The sequence below is a fragment of the Musa acuminata genome, chromosome BXJ2-11 (genome assembly GCF_036884655.1).
Source record: "Musa acuminata AAA Group cultivar baxijiao chromosome BXJ2-11, Cavendish_Baxijiao_AAA, whole genome shotgun sequence".
Lineage (NCBI taxonomy): Eukaryota > Viridiplantae > Streptophyta > Magnoliopsida > Zingiberales > Musaceae > Musa > Musa acuminata.
The window spans coordinates 32,184,742-32,201,992 of NC_088348.1; the positions used below are offsets into that span (position 1 = coordinate 32,184,742).

General features: G+C 39.1%; 1 protein-coding gene and 1 long non-coding RNA gene across 3 annotated transcripts; one reads left to right on the forward strand and one right to left on the reverse strand.

Annotated features, from left to right (window-relative positions):
• Positions 1 to 7,391: 7,391 nt before the first annotated feature.
• On the reverse strand, positions 7,392 to 9,297 carry LOC135626163 (dof zinc finger protein DOF5.1-like). Of its 2 annotated transcripts, none has more exons than XM_065131269.1 (2): positions 8,866 to 9,297; positions 7,392 to 8,679 (listed from the first exon to the last, which is right to left on the reverse strand). In XM_065131269.1, the coding sequence occupies exons 1-2, from the start codon at positions 8,914 to 8,916 to the stop codon at positions 7,705 to 7,707; spliced, it is 1,026 nt and encodes a 341-aa protein (XP_064987341.1). In that variant the 5' UTR covers positions 8,917 to 9,297; the 3' UTR covers positions 7,392 to 7,704. The 2 variants fall into 2 exon arrangements, with proteins under 2 accessions (XP_064987341.1, XP_064987340.1); XM_065131268.1 differs by having other exon boundaries at positions 7,392 to 8,685; positions 8,866 to 9,292.
• A 2,133-nt stretch (positions 9,298 to 11,430) lies between these two features.
• Positions 11,431 to 16,793, forward strand: LOC135627648 (uncharacterized). The gene is made up of 7 exons (XR_010492659.1): positions 11,431 to 11,643; positions 11,751 to 13,244; positions 13,333 to 13,406; positions 14,496 to 14,582; positions 14,741 to 15,168; positions 15,259 to 15,450; positions 16,493 to 16,793. It is a non-coding gene; the product is annotated as an uncharacterized LOC135627648 (long non-coding RNA).
• The last annotated feature ends 458 nt before the right edge of the window (positions 16,794 to 17,251 follow it).

Here is a 17,251-nt window from a genome sequence, read left to right on the forward strand (position 1 = left end):
ATGCAATCAATCTCAAATAATTTAAACATGTTATTGTCAGTTTGAAATAATAAATTAAAAGTTTCTTCTTTGTTTACGTTTTTTCTGCGTGAGTGACTGCTACACTTTTTTTTGTTTTGTGTGCTGATGTCGAGATAGAGAATGCATTCTTAGTTCTAAAGTAATATATATATACATATATATATATATATATATATATATATATATATACATATATATATATACATATACATATGTATATATACATATACATATGTATATATACATATACATATGTATATATACATATACATATGTATATATACATATACATATGTATATATATATGTATATATATATATATACATATATATATATACATATATATATATACATACATATATATATATACATATACATATATATATATACATATATATATATACATATACATATACATATACATATATATATATGTATATATATATGTATATATATATGTATATGTATATGTATATATATATGTATATGTATATGTATATATATATGTATATGTATATATATATATATGTATGTATATATATATATATGTATATATATATATATATGTATATATATATATATATATATATATATATATATATATATATATATATATATATATATATATATATATATACTTTTTTGTGTTTTTCTTTTGTGGGAATTCAAATCCTTCCATATTCAAAATTTTAAATTATAAAAAATATGCTACCTAGATTGATTAGTAAAGATCTTATTAAATCATTACAAACAAGTGGAACCAAATATCCATCTTACCATTTTTTTTTTGTAAAAATATTAATTATAAATTTAAATCAAATTGCTTAAAACACCATATATGGTTTCCAAAATTATGAATGATACATGAAAGTCGATATGACTCAGTCATGTAGATATATGTCACGTTAGTATCAATGGAAATAAAAAAATATTCTATAAATTAAAAATGATTGAGAGTATTTTTCTAATTGTAAGCACTGAATAGAATATACTTTGTATATATAAAAAGATGTATTCTACTAATTTTAACATTAAAAGAATCAAATAGAGAACGCATTTGATGCCGATCAATCCTTACATAATTCAATTCTAAAAACCATCTCTTCAACCAAAATACATATGAATGATATATCTATTTTGAGCAAAAGCATTTGAAGTATCCAATATGACCTTCTTAGCTAATAACATATTTATGCACCTGATGCATTCAACTTGAGCAAAAGCATAGTGGCTTCATTTGCCGAATTATTTTCATGTATTGAATGAGCCCCTAATATTATTAGAAAGCTACAAAATCAGTTGTTTAGATCTATCATATCATATTACATTAATGTTAGTCTTGATTAGTTTCACCTAGGCTCACCCATTGCACTAGTATACTTTTTTTGGGGGGAGAGAGGGTTCTCTACCAAATGGAAAAGTAGGTAATACAAGCTAATTAGTTCTTTTTGTAAGGCTCAATATTGGTAAAAACAACTCAATAAGTGAGCTGACTGATGAAACTTTATGAATTTGACAACCATAGTATATTTGTTTTCCTTTTGTTTTAGATACTTCTTCAAATCCTTTTTAGATACTCAATTGACAGTGGCAACACTGGATGATGAGATGAGGCTTTTCCCAACAAAGGTAAAAACCAAAAATGGAATAGTTGACTCATAGCAAATTGTCAAAAATGACAAACCTACATTGTCACCCATGGAAAAGTTGACCATGGTTTGACTTGTCTTCTAAATTGTGCTCCTGTCTCCGGCTACTTGTGTGCCTCCACCTTGAAACATCTGATCTTAACATGGGATACTCTTTCTCATAAAAAATAGCCACTGTATGTGCTCCAAGAATCCGTGAAGCATAGCAAGTGTGTGGTGAGAACTTCAGATGAATCCAAGCATCAGAAATGTAACGAAGGATATGGAAACCGCAGCAAAGAGTTGATGATGATTGCCATCGGCGTGCAGTCGATATGGAAACTGCAGCAAGGTGGTGAAATGATGAGTCGTGGTCATCTTCTTTCTCCAGAATACATGCAGTCGGAGTCCATCAGTTGTGCGGAGGGGGTTGAGGAAGCATCAGCGTGGCGAGGAATGGCACCACGAGAACTGCTCCTGTAATGGAATCCCGAGTCTACATCATGACATGCCTTTAGATGAACTCTCGGGCGGAGGAACTGATATGATCTTAACCGAACCAGTGCTACTATGTTGGTCGTCGACTCATTCAAACACCACATGGCGAATCAATCGTCGAGTACTTCCTTTTCCTTTTTCCCCCGTCTTGAATTCCCTGCAACTTTTGCTTTTCTGAGACCAGCCAGATCTCGCAGCAGATGCAACCACAGGTCGCTTTGGACGCAAAGGGAATAGGCGATGAACAGCGAGTATGTGTGTGTGCAATGGCAAAGCGTTTGCTCTCCGTCTGCTCCTGTCTTTTCCATCTCCAGAGTGATCATGACTCCATGGAAATCCACTCGACCTTTAGACTCGCCAACACCAAGTATATGAATTGCATCATAGCATTATAATATGAATCACATGAGGTGCATGAGATATGGAAATTTGATTCCCACAACCGATAGGTGTTAGTTTGGCAAGTCCCATAGTCCCACATTGGGAAAATCAGACTTGTTGTCTCGTCTTGGAACTATAAATAAGGGCCTGAGCTTTGATGTTAGACACACCACGAGAAGTACCACAGACACCACGAGAAGTACCACAGACACCACAAGAAGTACAGCAGGCATCACAAGAAAACCTGCTTATGGTTTGAAGTCTTCTTGTTTAGGAAGCTGAAGGTATTTTATGGCCTAGGAACATTTCCTAAGGCATTTGTAAGTGTCCTTTCCTAAGGCATTTGTAAGTGTCCCTCTTTTATAGTAGTAATTTGCTCCTCTTTCTTCCGTGGATGTAGGTCAAAGTCAATTGACCGAACCACGTATATCTGGTGTTATGGTGTTTTGTTTGTTCTTGTCGCTTTATTCTTTCCGCTTTATTATCTTGTTGTGTTACCAAAATTATCCTTTGGTAAATATCCTGGGGCTAGCTCTAACAAACTGGTATCAGAGCCTGGTTCTGGGATCTTTTGGCAACAATGACAATATCAAAGATCGTTGTAGAGAAATTCGATAGAAATGTCAACTTCGGCATGTGGCAACTCAAGATGGAGGCCATTCTGGTTCAAGACGGAGTTGATTTGGCACTTCAGGGTGCTGAGAACATTCCAGATGGTACGTCAAAAGAAGATCTTGCGGGTATGGATAAGAAGGCCCGATCCAGCATCATTCTAAATCTCTCTGATGAGGTTTTACGGGAGGTAGCTACGGAGACTACGGCTAAGAGCATGTGGGACAAACTTAAAGCCTTGTACATGAAGAGGACAGTGGAGAATCGTCTCTACTTGAAGCAGAGTCTGTATATGCTTCGGATGGTTGAAGGTACATCTATACTCTCGCATCTTGATAAGTTTGATTCTTTGGTTATGGATTTAGAGAATATAGATGCAAAAATTGATGATGAGGATAAGGCTTTGTTGCTCTTGTGTTCTCTTCCCCAATCTTTTAAGCATTTCCGTGATACTTTGATTTATGGAAAAGAAACAGTTTCGTATCAGGAAATTAAATCTGCACTAAAATCTAAGGAGCAAATAGACAGAGATATCACTGGGGAAAGTAAAGGAAATCAGGCTGAGGGTCTGGTTGTCAGGGATAAAATGGATAAAAGAGAATTTGACAGTAGTAGATCTAAATCTAGATCTAAATCCAGACATAGAAATTTGGAATGCAGATATTGTCATAAAATGGGGCACATTAAATCTGATTGCTTTAAATTGAAAAATAAATTAAAGCAAAAGGAAAAATTTGTTGAGAAAACTATTGAATCCGCTGAAGCTAGTGTAGCTTCTGATGAGAATTTTGGAAATATTTTCTTTGCTACTGATGACAGGACAAAGTCTAAAAATGAATGGATTTTAGATTCAGGTTGTTCTTATCACATGTGTCCCAATAGGGATTTGTTTTCCACATATGAATCTTGTAATGGTGGAATTGTTTTGATGGGCAATAATGCCGCATGTGATGTTGTTGGTAGAGGAACAATCCGAATTAAAATGAATGATGGTATTGTGAGGACGCTCACTAATGTTAGACATGTTCCTGATTTGAAAAAGAATCTCATCTCTTTAGGCACCCTAGAGGCCCTTGGGTGTAAATACACAGCTGAAGGTGGAGTTATGAAAGTTTCTAGAAGTGCCCTTATTGTTATGAAAGCTTGTAGGTCTGGTAGCTTGTATATTCTGCAGGGAACTACTGTCACAGGTTCAGTTGCAGTTTCGTCATCATCATTGTCTGATTCTGACATCACCAAATTATGACATATACGTCATATGAGAAATATTCGACCACCACAAAGGTATGCAAATTTGGTTGCATATGCTTTGTCTGTTGCAGAAGAAACAAGTGAAGTTGGTGAGCCTACTTCCTATTCAGATGCAGTTTCTTGTGATAATTCCGCTAAGTGGTTGATTGCTGAGGGAAAAGTCCTTGTTCAGAAAATTCATACGAAGGACAATCCAGTTGATATGCTTATGAAGCCTCTTCCGGTTTACAAGTTCAAGCAGTGCTTGGACTTGGTTGGTGTTCATTGTTGGTGATTGCCCGTTGGGGCTTTTATGAAGAAGGTGGAGCAAGTTTTGTTGGGACATGCCAAGGTGGAGATTTGTTAGTTTGGCAAGTCCCATAGTCCCACATTGGGAAAATCAGACTTGTTGTCTCGTCTTAGAACTATAAATAAGGGCCTGAGCTTTGATGTTAGACACACCACGAGAAGTACCACAGACACCACGAGAAGTACCACAGACACCACGAGAAGTACCACAGACACCACAAGAAGTACAGCAGGCATCACAAGAAAACCTGCTTATGGTTTGAAGTCTTCTTGTTTAGGAAGCTGAAGGTGTTTTATGGCCTAGGAACATTTCCTAAGGCATTTGTAAGTGTCCCTCTTTTATAGTAGTAATTTGCTCCTCTTTCTTCCGTGGATGTAGGTCAAAGTCAATTGACCGAACCACGTATATCTGGTGTTCTGGTGTTTTGTTTGTTCTTGTCGCTTTATTCTTTCCGCTTTATTATCTTGTTGTGTTACCAAAATTATCCTTTGGTAAATATCCTGGGGCTAGCTCTAACAATAGAGAATACTACTAATCGTCCCGAGTGTCTGAATTGGAAGCATCTGTGTCAGGGCTTGTGAAAACTATATTGTTGGTGTAGGCCAGTGGGGGATGATGCAAATGAGGCCAACCATGCATCATTCCGGTAAACAATGGAAAAGCTCACGCATCCCATCAGCTCCCACACCCTGTGCAATCAATCACACCGTGTGGGCTCCGTCCGAGCAACCCCAACATTCCAAGATTCCACCATCAAATCAAACAATGACAGCAGAGCTGTCCTAGGAGTCGATTGATATCCACTTGTCTACCTCTTCTTCTCCTCTCCTTTCTTCACCTCAGCACACACAAAATCTAGAGTTCTGTAGCACTAATTGGTACTGTCATTCACGGAAAATCCTTGTCATCTTCCTCTTGGATTGGCCATCGTAAAGTTGGCGGTGGGTAGAGTCATTAAAGTTAAGCCGGAAGAGTGGTGTGTGTGGGTCTCTGTTTGAGGAGTATTGCCTCTGCATACCGTGCCTTGGCGTAATCAAACTCAAAAGGTGTATTCATGGCGAAGGCTGTCTCTTTCAGCATCATTTTCTCAGTGTCCGGGTGCGGTTTAAGACGAAGCTGGGTTTATTGACTCGAGAATACTTGGAGGACTTCTCATGGTGGCGGCCTCTTCGCCCTCCACCACCACCACCACTAGTAAAGCTAAAGCTGCCCTCTCGTCTTTGCTCTCCCTCTCTCTCTCTCTCTCTCTCTCTCTCTCTCTTTCTTACACACATATGTATGGCATTAGGATTGCTGGCCAAACCAGACAATTAAGGCTTGCACTGTTGACATACATTGTCATGCACAGAATTCCGAGCTCCCACACAGTGCACACCTCTACTGTGGATTGCACTTCTCGTGCTTGCCCTTGTGGTGCTTTTGCGACCTTGGCTTTCTCCATTCGCTCACACCAACACACTGTCTCTCTTAGGTTTCCACTTCTACCATCTGACAACCAAAACCCAGGGAGGCTTCTCTCTTTTCTCTCTTTTCCTTTTATTTGTACATCGCCTCAGACTCCCTTTATTCTCTTAAGGGCTACGAAGAGGAGGGGGAGACCGCCTTGATCTTCGGGAAAGCAACGAGAACCCAGATTCCCTGAGGCATGCACCCCTTAAGCTAAAAGGACATGGATCTTTCGGCCATTTCACCCTTACACCTTCCTTTACCTCGCATTTCCTCCTCCTCTCTCTCTCCATCTCTCTCTCTCTCCCTCCTTCTCGTTTTCCATCGTTTCAGTGCATGACTGCGTGCTCTTCCACTCTTATCACTAACGAATTCTTGGTGGGATGCATGGATTTTAGTGAGATCTTGGCTTCTTCAGCTTTGTTCTATACCACAATCCTACATACATCAATATGTGTGACGCTGAGGAGTGCAAAAAAGGAGGAAGAGAGAGAGAGAGAGAGAGAGAGAGAGAGAGAGAGAGAGGGGATAAATAGTTGTGACGTGTTCGAGGAAGAACACAAATCAAATCCAACACCACACTGCGAAAAATAAAGTTCATGTCTCTCTGTCTCCCATCTGCATGCGTGCAGATGTTCATGGATCCATGTATGAATGAGAATACACATCAATGCATTGACATACTCGAAACATTAATATGAAATATATATATATATATATATATATATATATATCCATCATAAGATCACACATGTGAGAACCTATCATTTGCTGATACATAGCACTTATGACCACTGATTAATCCATTGAAATGCAGAAGTTAAATGGACAAATTCCTTGTATGGAACGATTGAGGTTGTCAAGCTTACAGTGGATGGCAATGCATGGGAAGACATGAATACACATGGATTCCTGCATGGAATGTTGGTCAAAAGCTGTTCTACTTGGCTATATCTCAAAAGGTGAGAACTAATGCTTCATAAGAGCTTTAATCTGAATGGAATCACACAGAAGTGCAGCAAAAGGCTTCAATTGGAAACACTGCCGCTTTAAGCGATATAATAGATCTAGAAGTTGAAGAAGATGAGAGCTTCTCAATGGAATTTTCTTGGTTGTGGAGATCGATCATCCAGGTGTTGAAGTTCATGAACAAAAGCATTGTCATGAGTTTACATGTAACTTCATTTTCCGTATCGACTTCTAGCAATGACATATATCATGGCATCTCTGTGCAAAATGAAGTATTATTGTCCATGCCAACTCAGGATCGAAAAGCTTCAACACTTCATGCATTAAGATTCTATAAGCGGAGTGTAAGATACAACAGCACATTAATTAGAGAACATGAGGAACAACACCAATCCAAATAATCTGAAACAAGAAACCTACCTACCATTGCTAGAGCTTCTTTTACAGAGGTTTTGCTAACAGATGCATGCCATCCACCATATCACAAGTTAAACCGGTTTTTAGTACTCTACTGCTTCATCTTCTTCCTCCTCCAGTAGGTCTTCTTGAAGCCATTGCAAAAAAACTAAGCTTCCACGTTATAGAACCATCAGTGCAGAGGACATCGCATTAGAATATGTTGCTAGATGAAGAGTTGAATCCGGAGAGATCTGTCATCCATCCTCCGGTGCTACTGCTGCTGCCTCCGCCGCTCCAGAATTGGTCGTTGCGAGAAACACCAAGATACGGTCTCGGAAAACCAAGCAGCTGTTGGCTGTCATCCATCTTCACCGAAGCCAGTTGGGTGATGAGTCCGGAATTGGTCGGTTTTGTTTGAGCTTGCCCTGTCGATGAACCACCGATGAACCCACCACCATCACCGACGAAAGAGAATAGCCCGGAAGCCGGTGTTGGCGCAGGTGCCGGCGGCTGTGGGAGGTCCAGTCCGCCTATCAGAGAAAACTGCTGCATTTGCTGAAGCCTCAGGTTCTCCATCCCGACGCCGCCGCCTGGGGCGCTGCTGCCGCTGCCACCCAGCTGGTAGTCCAACGTTTCCACGGGTTGGATGCCTGAGAAGCTCACACCAAAGTTGGTCGCTGCGAAGTCGGGAAGCGGGTGCAACGAGGCCATGAACGGCAGCTGCGAAGCGAGCAGCGTGGTGGATGCGATTGCACCACCTACGCCCGACGACGTGGCCGTGGAAGACGAGGAGGAGGCACCGGTCTGGGTGGTGGTATTCGAGGACTTCGAGGAGCTACCACCGGCGGTGGACTTGGTCCTCTTGTTGCGCCGGCAACCGCCGCCGACGGGGACGTTTCGGAGGGCCCCCCCTCGCGTCCAGTAACGCCGGCATGTCTTGCAGAAATGGCGCGGTTGCGACAAGGAGTAGTTGTTGAAGTAGCAGAACTTGGTGTTTGTGGAGTCGCAACGCGGGCACTTGAGCCCGGGCTCCGGCTGCGGTATCTTTGCCAGCCGTGCTCGGTCCGCCATCGACCCAGGCCTCATCAGGCCAGCCATACCACCGTCAGGGCGCGGCGCTGCCAATCCTGGTGGAAGCTGGGAAGCCTCACCGCCACCGCGGCCGCTGTTTCCCTGCTGGTGAGCCTGTTGCTGCGGCAACGAACAAGCAGAAAACAGAAAGAAAGGGATAAAGCACCAAATCGGAGCCACCGGTGTATTCAAGCAGAGATCTCGAAGCAAAAGGATGAGGATTTTTGGGCTCTTTCGTTATACCTTTTGGACATGGAAGGCGTCGGAGGAAAAGATGAGACAAGGAAGATGAGAGCTCACCTGGTTCCAATTAGGTGGATCAAGAAACACAGGAACTGATGGGAAAACCATGGTTGCACTCCGTTCCTCCACCACACCTTCTTCCTTGGCGATCTATTTCTCTTTTGTCAAAAGGTTGATGGGCTTAAGAAGTGGTGGAGGGAGTTGCAGAGAGCACAAAGGAGGAAGGGAAGGGAAGAGAGATAGAGAAAAGGAGAGAGAAAGGAAAAGGAAGGGTCTTATTTCTCTCCTGAGTGGCTTATATATTATAATTGTCATGGTTGTGTCTGGTTGGTAGAGAGAGATTCTTAGCCTTTAAGCTTTTAGGGTGATGGCATATGCAGGAAGGGAGAAGGAGGGAAGTGGTGGCCGCTTCATGCATGACAAAGGTAAGGTAGAAATGAGATGAGAGGGCTACATCCTCACTGTAAAAGAATATAATGGAGAGACAGATGGCTATTCTACATGTTCTAAAGAGAGAAAAAGGTGGGAGGGGAGGGGGAGGGGGAGGGGATTAAAGCTTGTTCTGTCCCTGGTAGTAGTATCTGTAGGCAGAAGATAAATGAAGATGCAGGAGTCTTAAAGCTTGACATGTATATGTGTGCGTCTCCACATGTCATGTGGGTGTCGACAGCACCACAGTGTAGATGATTGACATGCAGTCGATGATGTGTTCCATTTATTCCACCGTACATGATGGATTGCTTGAGTGATGAGCACTTCAACCTTCTCCGTCTGTCTCATTAAAGTGGATGGTTTTAGGGTTATCTTCCACTATGCACATTCTATTCATCCTCTTGCTCGTGCTATGATCGATCCTTTTTGTTGGTTCCAATTGTATAAGCTCAATAAGAGATAGTGATTAAATGACATGGAGAAGCATAAGAGGCGTGGATTCTTAACTCATTTAGTTTTTAATCAATTTTTAATATCCTACGCAAGTTATACGACGAATATCCTGTGACAATATTTTTTCTAATTTATTATTTTTTATTTATTAATAAATAAATTAGTGATGTCGATATCGAACTCACTTATTTTTTTGATAATAATATATTTTTTTTCTAACGAATTAATATTATATCATTACCTATAAATTTATAAGTCTCTCTTAATACAAAGTGTATTTGAATAAGAAGACGATCAAAGAAAATAAGAATGATAAGAACTAAAATAAGCTAAGTAGGAAGGAAAATATGACTATTTGATGTTTTCTTTCCTTTTGTTTGGTTTTATTATAATTATAATGGGTTAGTGAAATCATAAGAGTCGAGGATCTTTGACTTCTATTGTGTGCATGTAATAAACCTTCTAAGATTCGTACATCCCATGATGTGATCGTATGTACCACATCATACATCCTCCGCCCACAATGCATGCCTTATCCATAGTGATACCCAATTATGTGATCATACTAAAGAATTGGGTGATGTTCCATTGGGTAGATATAAAAAAACAATTTATTGTTCTTTTGTATTAGTAACGATAATTATTTCATTCTCAATTTCATTTTTACCGGACAAATTATCCTACGTTACCGATCTGTACAAATTGGAAAGACGTGTGAGACGATTCCGCACAACGGTGGGCCCCACGCCGCAATTATGGGGCGGGCCCACGTTATGATCCAACCAAGTGATGGCGCCGCGTCCCCGCGGGGCCCGTGCCGGGGTACGTACGTGCTGCGGAAGTAGTGGGTCGGCGGATGGGGTCCACCAAACGGAGGGCCAAGATGCACGGGAAAGCACCCCCGACTCCTACGGGCTGACCCGCACGTGTCAGGATCTTACGGTGATGATGAGGTACATGTAGATTTGTGCACCAAGCAATCTCATCCGTCGGATTCCATTTTCGTGTACCGGTGGATTTCTAAACCTAATTCAAAATCTATTTGGAGCTTATTATTATTTCAGAAATTATCGTGATATATATTTAAGCAAACTAAAATATTAGATAGAATCTTTGAGTGATTTATCTAAAAAAAAACTCTTTTTTCTTTCTTTCCCAAATAATATCTTTATTTTTTCTCGAAAATATCATATCTTTAGCCTATCGTCACCATCCTCATTCTCGCCTTTGCCTCTTCTTCGATACCCCTATCTCAAAGGTAACGTCTCCATTGTGTTGCCTCATTTCACGCCCATCACCTTCCATCATACTCACTTATAATCATGAAGTCCTGTTCGTCATCTTTGTATTTTTTCATTTTTTCTTATGCTGTCTTTGTCTTTATTCTTGTTTATGGGATAAAACCAATTGAAGTGATAAGCGAGGAAAATAGTCAACGCTAACGATATGAAGGCGACAATGAGAAAATATTTTTTTTTGTAATTATAGAAATTAGAGATATTATCTTAAAAAATATATGCTATATGATAAAAAAAACAAAAAAGAGCTTTTTTTAAAATGAAAATCACCCTTATATTTATTATTTTCATATAATAAAAAACCATATAAATCTTTGGTGGATTATGTTAAATTTTTTATAATTTAAATTCAATTTGTATTTTTTTTTCATATAATTTGAAACCCAAATCCATCTTATTTAGGCTTCGACGGGCGGGAATGCAGCTAACGCTAGTAGCGTCATCGTTCATCCGCTTACCAGACGAAACAACATATTACAGTGGACGCGATCGGGAAGAGCGAGTCGACGCATCATCTCCTCTGCTTCTCCGACATATGACCCGGAGAAACCCTAGACCACAGATCTCCGGAGCAGAGCTGTGATGGCGGGATTCCTTTCCAAGCTGAGACGGATCCACCACTCGGTCTACACTGGACCCTCTTGCTCGGATGGTAATCTCGATCTCTCGCCTTCATCCTTGTCAAATTTCTCATTGAATGAATTGGTGTCTCAAAGATTATATAAAAAGAGTCGCTTTCTTCTTCTTCTTTTTCGTTAGAGGTTTGGGGAGAACCTGGTGTCAGCGACCATTACCATAGCTTGGATCAAGATTGAAGTCCTTTTGAACCTTTGATTTCTTATGAAGCACCGGCGAGAAGGCTTTTCTTTTAGGGGAAGAACTTCACTTTTCCCCCTTCTTGAGAGACACGGACTCATGTTCTTGTAATTGGTAAAATAGATTTGGTTATCGGTACTCATAAAGACCGATTGTTGTTAGTATTATTACTGAGATAGGATAAATGCCAGAAGAGCTTCTTCCCATGCTTATTCCTCTCGTCTCCTGACACATGGTAAAATGCTTATTTCTCTTGCCTTATGCACTACATTGTCCATGCCTTATATTGAGGTAGGTAATTATTCTCTGGTTTCTTATAATTAAGAACAAACATGTTACACTGGAATCTTGGAAGAGACAAAGGGCTAGATGGATTAAACAAGCTGATTTTGTCCCAAATAGAAATAAACATAAATCTCAAGTACACAGCGAGAGGACTTATGCTCTCTGTGTGATCCCTATGCTATAATATGCGTTCTAGGCCATAAATCTCATGTGGGTTAGTGCTTTTCATCCAATTTTGGTATTGGATTTTATTGTTGATCCTGCAGCTTGTTCTAAGGTGATTGTTTTGTGATCTTCAAATCATACATTCCATAGGGGACTTCGGATATTCATGCATACAAAAACCACATGATTTTAGCACGTTGTACCATGGACAAAAATTTTAGATTGACTCCACTGCTCATTGGAAATAGTTGTTTATGTATGATTGTCCCCCAACTTTCACCTTAAGAAACTGATGGATTTGTTTTCCTTTTTACCAATTTTCTACAATTATTGTCATGAGACACGAATACTCAGAGTCTATTGGATAGGTATGCTTGGCCAACCAATATCGAGGTCAAGTTACGTGAGTGAGTAGGAGTAGGCACTCATGTTATTTTCTGCATTCAATTTTTGTTTTAGATATTTGAGGGTGCAGTAAGTGTCAAAATTTTATGAAGATGAGAAAAGTGATGGAATGATCGAAAGCATTTGGGATGAGAAATTCAAATTTTGAACTGATGAAACACACACCTTGTGGAAGAGTTTGCCAATATCATGATTATCAACTTTTTCGGATATGTAAATTCATTTTACTTTTGAGGTTGCTATTGCTGTGTAACCGAATTCCAAAATTTGATTATATTTTCTAACATATTGATTTTCTTTAGACATGATACAGAAACAATATGCTGCTACTTTAGTTCAGTCATATTTATCACGCTTAGCACAATGCAAATTCTACTTCACTTGACTGGCACTACGTTGTTCTTAAGCATATCAATAACACTAGTTTTCTTGAGCGTAAGTATTAGATTGTTCCGTTCAGTCTACTATAGCCACTGAACTAAACATTTTCTCCTGTACCATTCTCTTTACAGATCATTAGGTGTTCTTTCTTCTGTAAGCAAGAGGCACTTGGCTTTGCACCTTTCGGTTATTATGGTTTAGGTATGAAGTTTCCAGTTAGATATGATGTGTCAATCCCTGCCCCTGCTACACTTACATGATATATTTATTTGTTATTTACAATGTCCAGGTACAGCACCTTTCAGTTACTGTGCCCCATTGGCATCACAAGTGAGGTTGCCGAATGCATTGCCTCACATCAAGGTACTCAAAACATGGGAATCAATTTACCTGTTTCAAGTATGTTTGTATCTTATGTCAATTTTAAATGTTTTCTACCTTTGAAATCAATACTTATTGTGTCACATCAAGATACTTAAAACATGGGAATGAACATAACTTTATAAGTCCTTTTAACTTTAGAATCAATATTCCTTGGTCATTTTTTGTACATGATCAAAGTTTGAGAAGTTATTGTATTAGGATACCCAACACATGGGTGCTGCTTGGTTTAAAGTAAAAGCTGATTACCTGTAATGCCAAATTTCTGTAGGGTTTATCCTAAAGCTAGACACATAAAATAATATTGATAGATCAGTAGTTCTCTGGCAACTGACGTATACAGTGGAACCCCCAGCACCAAGTTTTAGTTTTTCTTGCCTTGTTGATTTTATATGCGTGGAAAAAAGATAAGAATCTTCTAGTTATTGATAGATTGTCAAATTGCAAGAATGGAATTCATAATAGGGGGCCTACTCTTGTGTTAAATAGGACTCTGTTGATTACCCTTTAGTCTCACACTGACCTCTACTCTCCTTGATTCTCACTTTAGTGGTTGTTATCAATCTTCCTGTTGGTCTGTTCCACATAGCTTGTTCGCATTAGAAAAAGGCTAATTATGATAGGTTATACTATATGTAAATATGACACAAACACACACACATGGAAAATCACAGACTTTAATGCTTTCAAATAGTATATCCTATTGTGTGTCATCAGAAGTAAGAAAAAATTGAAACAGAGAAGTTCTAGTAAATGAGGTCAATGTTGTAAAATTTACAAATAGCTATACAGGAAAAACTTTGTTTCAAAAGCTTCTTATCACTCCCTTTTTTTGCTGGAACAGAGTGCTCTGACATTAAACAATATGCATAAGACAATGACTTTATTTCACTAGATATGTGAGTGTTCACATGACAGTGTAACTTCTGTCACTAGTGCATTACTGATGAGGCTTTTTCTATTTCTTTCTTCTTCTCGGGACATCTGGAGGTTTGAGAATGATCATCAGGGTTACAATTTTAACCAATTTCTGTACATGTTAAATGGTTTTTTGCTTTTTGGTTAGTGCAGGTATTGCCATTTGGCTAGCTTCAGTAACACAAGGTTTCCACTCTTCTTTTTGCTGAAGAATTGCTGCATTACTCCTGCTTGCCTTGAGTAATTCTGAAACTCCCATCTTTTTCCCCCCAGAATATAGTACATTCCCGTGCCATATTTAAAAGTTTGGCATAATTTTAGACTGAAATTTTGGCTAGTAACGGACAGGAAAGAAGTACTGCTTGGTGTTCATCTGATAGGATTCTTGCTGCTTCCAGTTAGTGTGCTATCCAAGGGAAGTAAAGCTGATTGGAAGATAAGGATTTGTCGGTTCACTGGCTCAATCTCATCACTGAGGACTGAGACAAAGTTGGTGGTGGCCAAGCATTTCTGTGGGCACTCTGTGTGTGGAGCTCCCACCCCCATGCTCCGCACCTTCCTGGTAATAGAGATGCGAGGTCATGGTCATCATACGTCTAGACTCTTGCAAGCCACATACAAAAGCAAGATAGTTATGTGGGGGAGCTCCACATTCACAGTCGAAACTAATCATGCACGGGCCCAGAAAAGTATCTGCAGAGACGTATTTGATTCTTCCTCTTCTGTTTGGTTTGCGACCTGCTCTGCTCATCAGGATCAGTAGATAACTGTACATGAGTGTCAGATGGCATATGCACTCGGAATATTCATCTTCATTAGCATATAGGTATGAGTCAGTATCTCGATTACTTTTTAGTGGTATAATTCAATGGTTGCAACGTTCTCATCCACATATTTATTTGGCTCTACGTTTCAGAAGCCCAGGACATGAAACACAGACGCTGCATGTAAATAATGGAAGAAGTCTGCATCCAAATGTGCAACAACAGAGGGCAAAAAGGCAAGTGGTCCAGCAAGAAGCTTGTCAAGACTTCAAGTTCAACTTGTCTTTCCCTTCTGTATGCTTCAGCTGGTGGTATCTCAACTTTATGTTCTCCAAACCAACTCGGTGAGATACCAATATGATCCATCATAAGACTTATCTAATAATAAACATCTTAATGATTATATTGACTTCCTCGTAACCATAAGCAATGTCATCCGTCAATTCATAGCATTACAAAGTGCACCAGACTATAAAGGAAAAGGACTCTGTTTCTGTTCCCTTCCATGTGTTGCCTGGTGCCTGCCCATAGTTTAGAATCCTTGGATCTAATATGGAGATACAGTCCAAATGAGATGATGTGGAACAAGTGGTCGTAGCCTTTATTTTTTACCACTCTAAGTCAGTAGTCTCCTTCTAAACAATGACTTAAGGATAGGCTTTTAGTTTCTTCCCTTCTGGGGATGTTGATATTCTTACATTGCACCTTTATTCATGGTCATTTTCTTGAATGCTGTGACTATTGACTTGTTTGGGGATGAACTGCATCCATGGATCTCACTGTGAGGAGTTGTTGGCTCTGCTTTTGAACTGTCAAAGCTGATATCCAACATGGAGAGTGCAATAGATATAGATCGACTGGCTCTGAATAGCCTACAGATTCTAGACCGGGTATCAATTATTGAAAAGTGCACCAATGATTCATGAAGCTTTTTCCGGGGTGGATAATAATTTCAACTACTCAACAGTGATTGATTGATCACACCATCATCAGTAAGCTTTTTTGCAATCTTTCACTGAAGGGTCTCTACAGACCCATATATATTTTTTTTCACTAGTGTTGTAGTTCCCAGCATGTTCAATTTCCTGGGAATACCAGATGACTTTTGATTCCTGTTTTCTGAATTATTCTTGTGTCTCTGAAACTCTGTGGAGATCTTATGAATTCATCACTTCTTAAACCTGTCCAAAGTAGCTATGCTACTGATGGTCTTTTATACATGCTGTTACATGAAGAACATTCAACTCTGTTGATTTCTAGTTCTCATAAACTTAGATGCCCACAGAATTATGATTATGCCATAAAATTGTAGCATTATAGTGAATATGTTAATCATAGATTTCTCATTTAAGGTGCTGAGCCTTTGCTTCAACTTTGAACTTGCAGATTTTGTTGGATTAAAAGTAAGCTGATGTGTGCCCTTACAACCATTGCTTGCACTAGTTATCAAACTGCTTGTTGCATCCAAAAATATTCTTTGGTAGGTACAGAAGCACAACTTTGAGACACCAAAGGTTGCTTACTGCATGCAGCTTATCTACTTCGCAGTTTTCAGCTTATATAAGCAGCTGGAGAAGTTGGAATAGCACTACAGGCATCTTAATATTCTACTCTTGTCTTAGACTGAGAGGACTGGTTCTCTATTCTATTTGGAAATATCTTATAATTTCTATCAATAATGTTTAAATACCAAGGTTTTTGTTTTTATTTTATTTTCAATTTGTGAATCTCCCTTGGTGTTGTGTTGTGTTAAATCATTTATTTTCTTTTATGAATGACTAAGAACCATGTGAGTCAGATACGATACGAGTATTTAAATACATAAAATATTTTTTTTCAACATCAAATTAATCCTAATTTAATCATCAGAGAAAATTCACTAAGCAAACATTCTACAATTATGGATCATTCGCATCGTAAAAAAAGCTACATCAAAATTTTTTATCATAATTTGTGTCATGAAAATACGACATCGAACATTATGCTCTCTCGGAGTCATTCACATTGCAAAGAAATCATATCAAAAATTTTCATTCTAATTCATATCGTAAAAATGAGAATCCTTATCCGACACTAGTTTTACAAGATCATTCGCATGAAAAGAAAAAAAAAATCTGAATTCATGGACTGATCATCAAATTTTGA

What these genes read in the sequence shown, in the direction of transcription:
- LOC135626163 (XM_065131268.1), bottom strand. Translation starts at nt 8,916, where the DNA reads ATGGTTTTCCCATCAGTTCCTGTGTTTCTTGATCCACCTAATTGGAAC. An exon ending in ATCCACCTAATTGGAACCAG is followed by an intron (nt 8,686 to 8,865) that starts GTGAGCTCTCAT and finishes TCGTTGCCGCAG; the next exon opens with CAACAGGCTCACCAGCAGGG.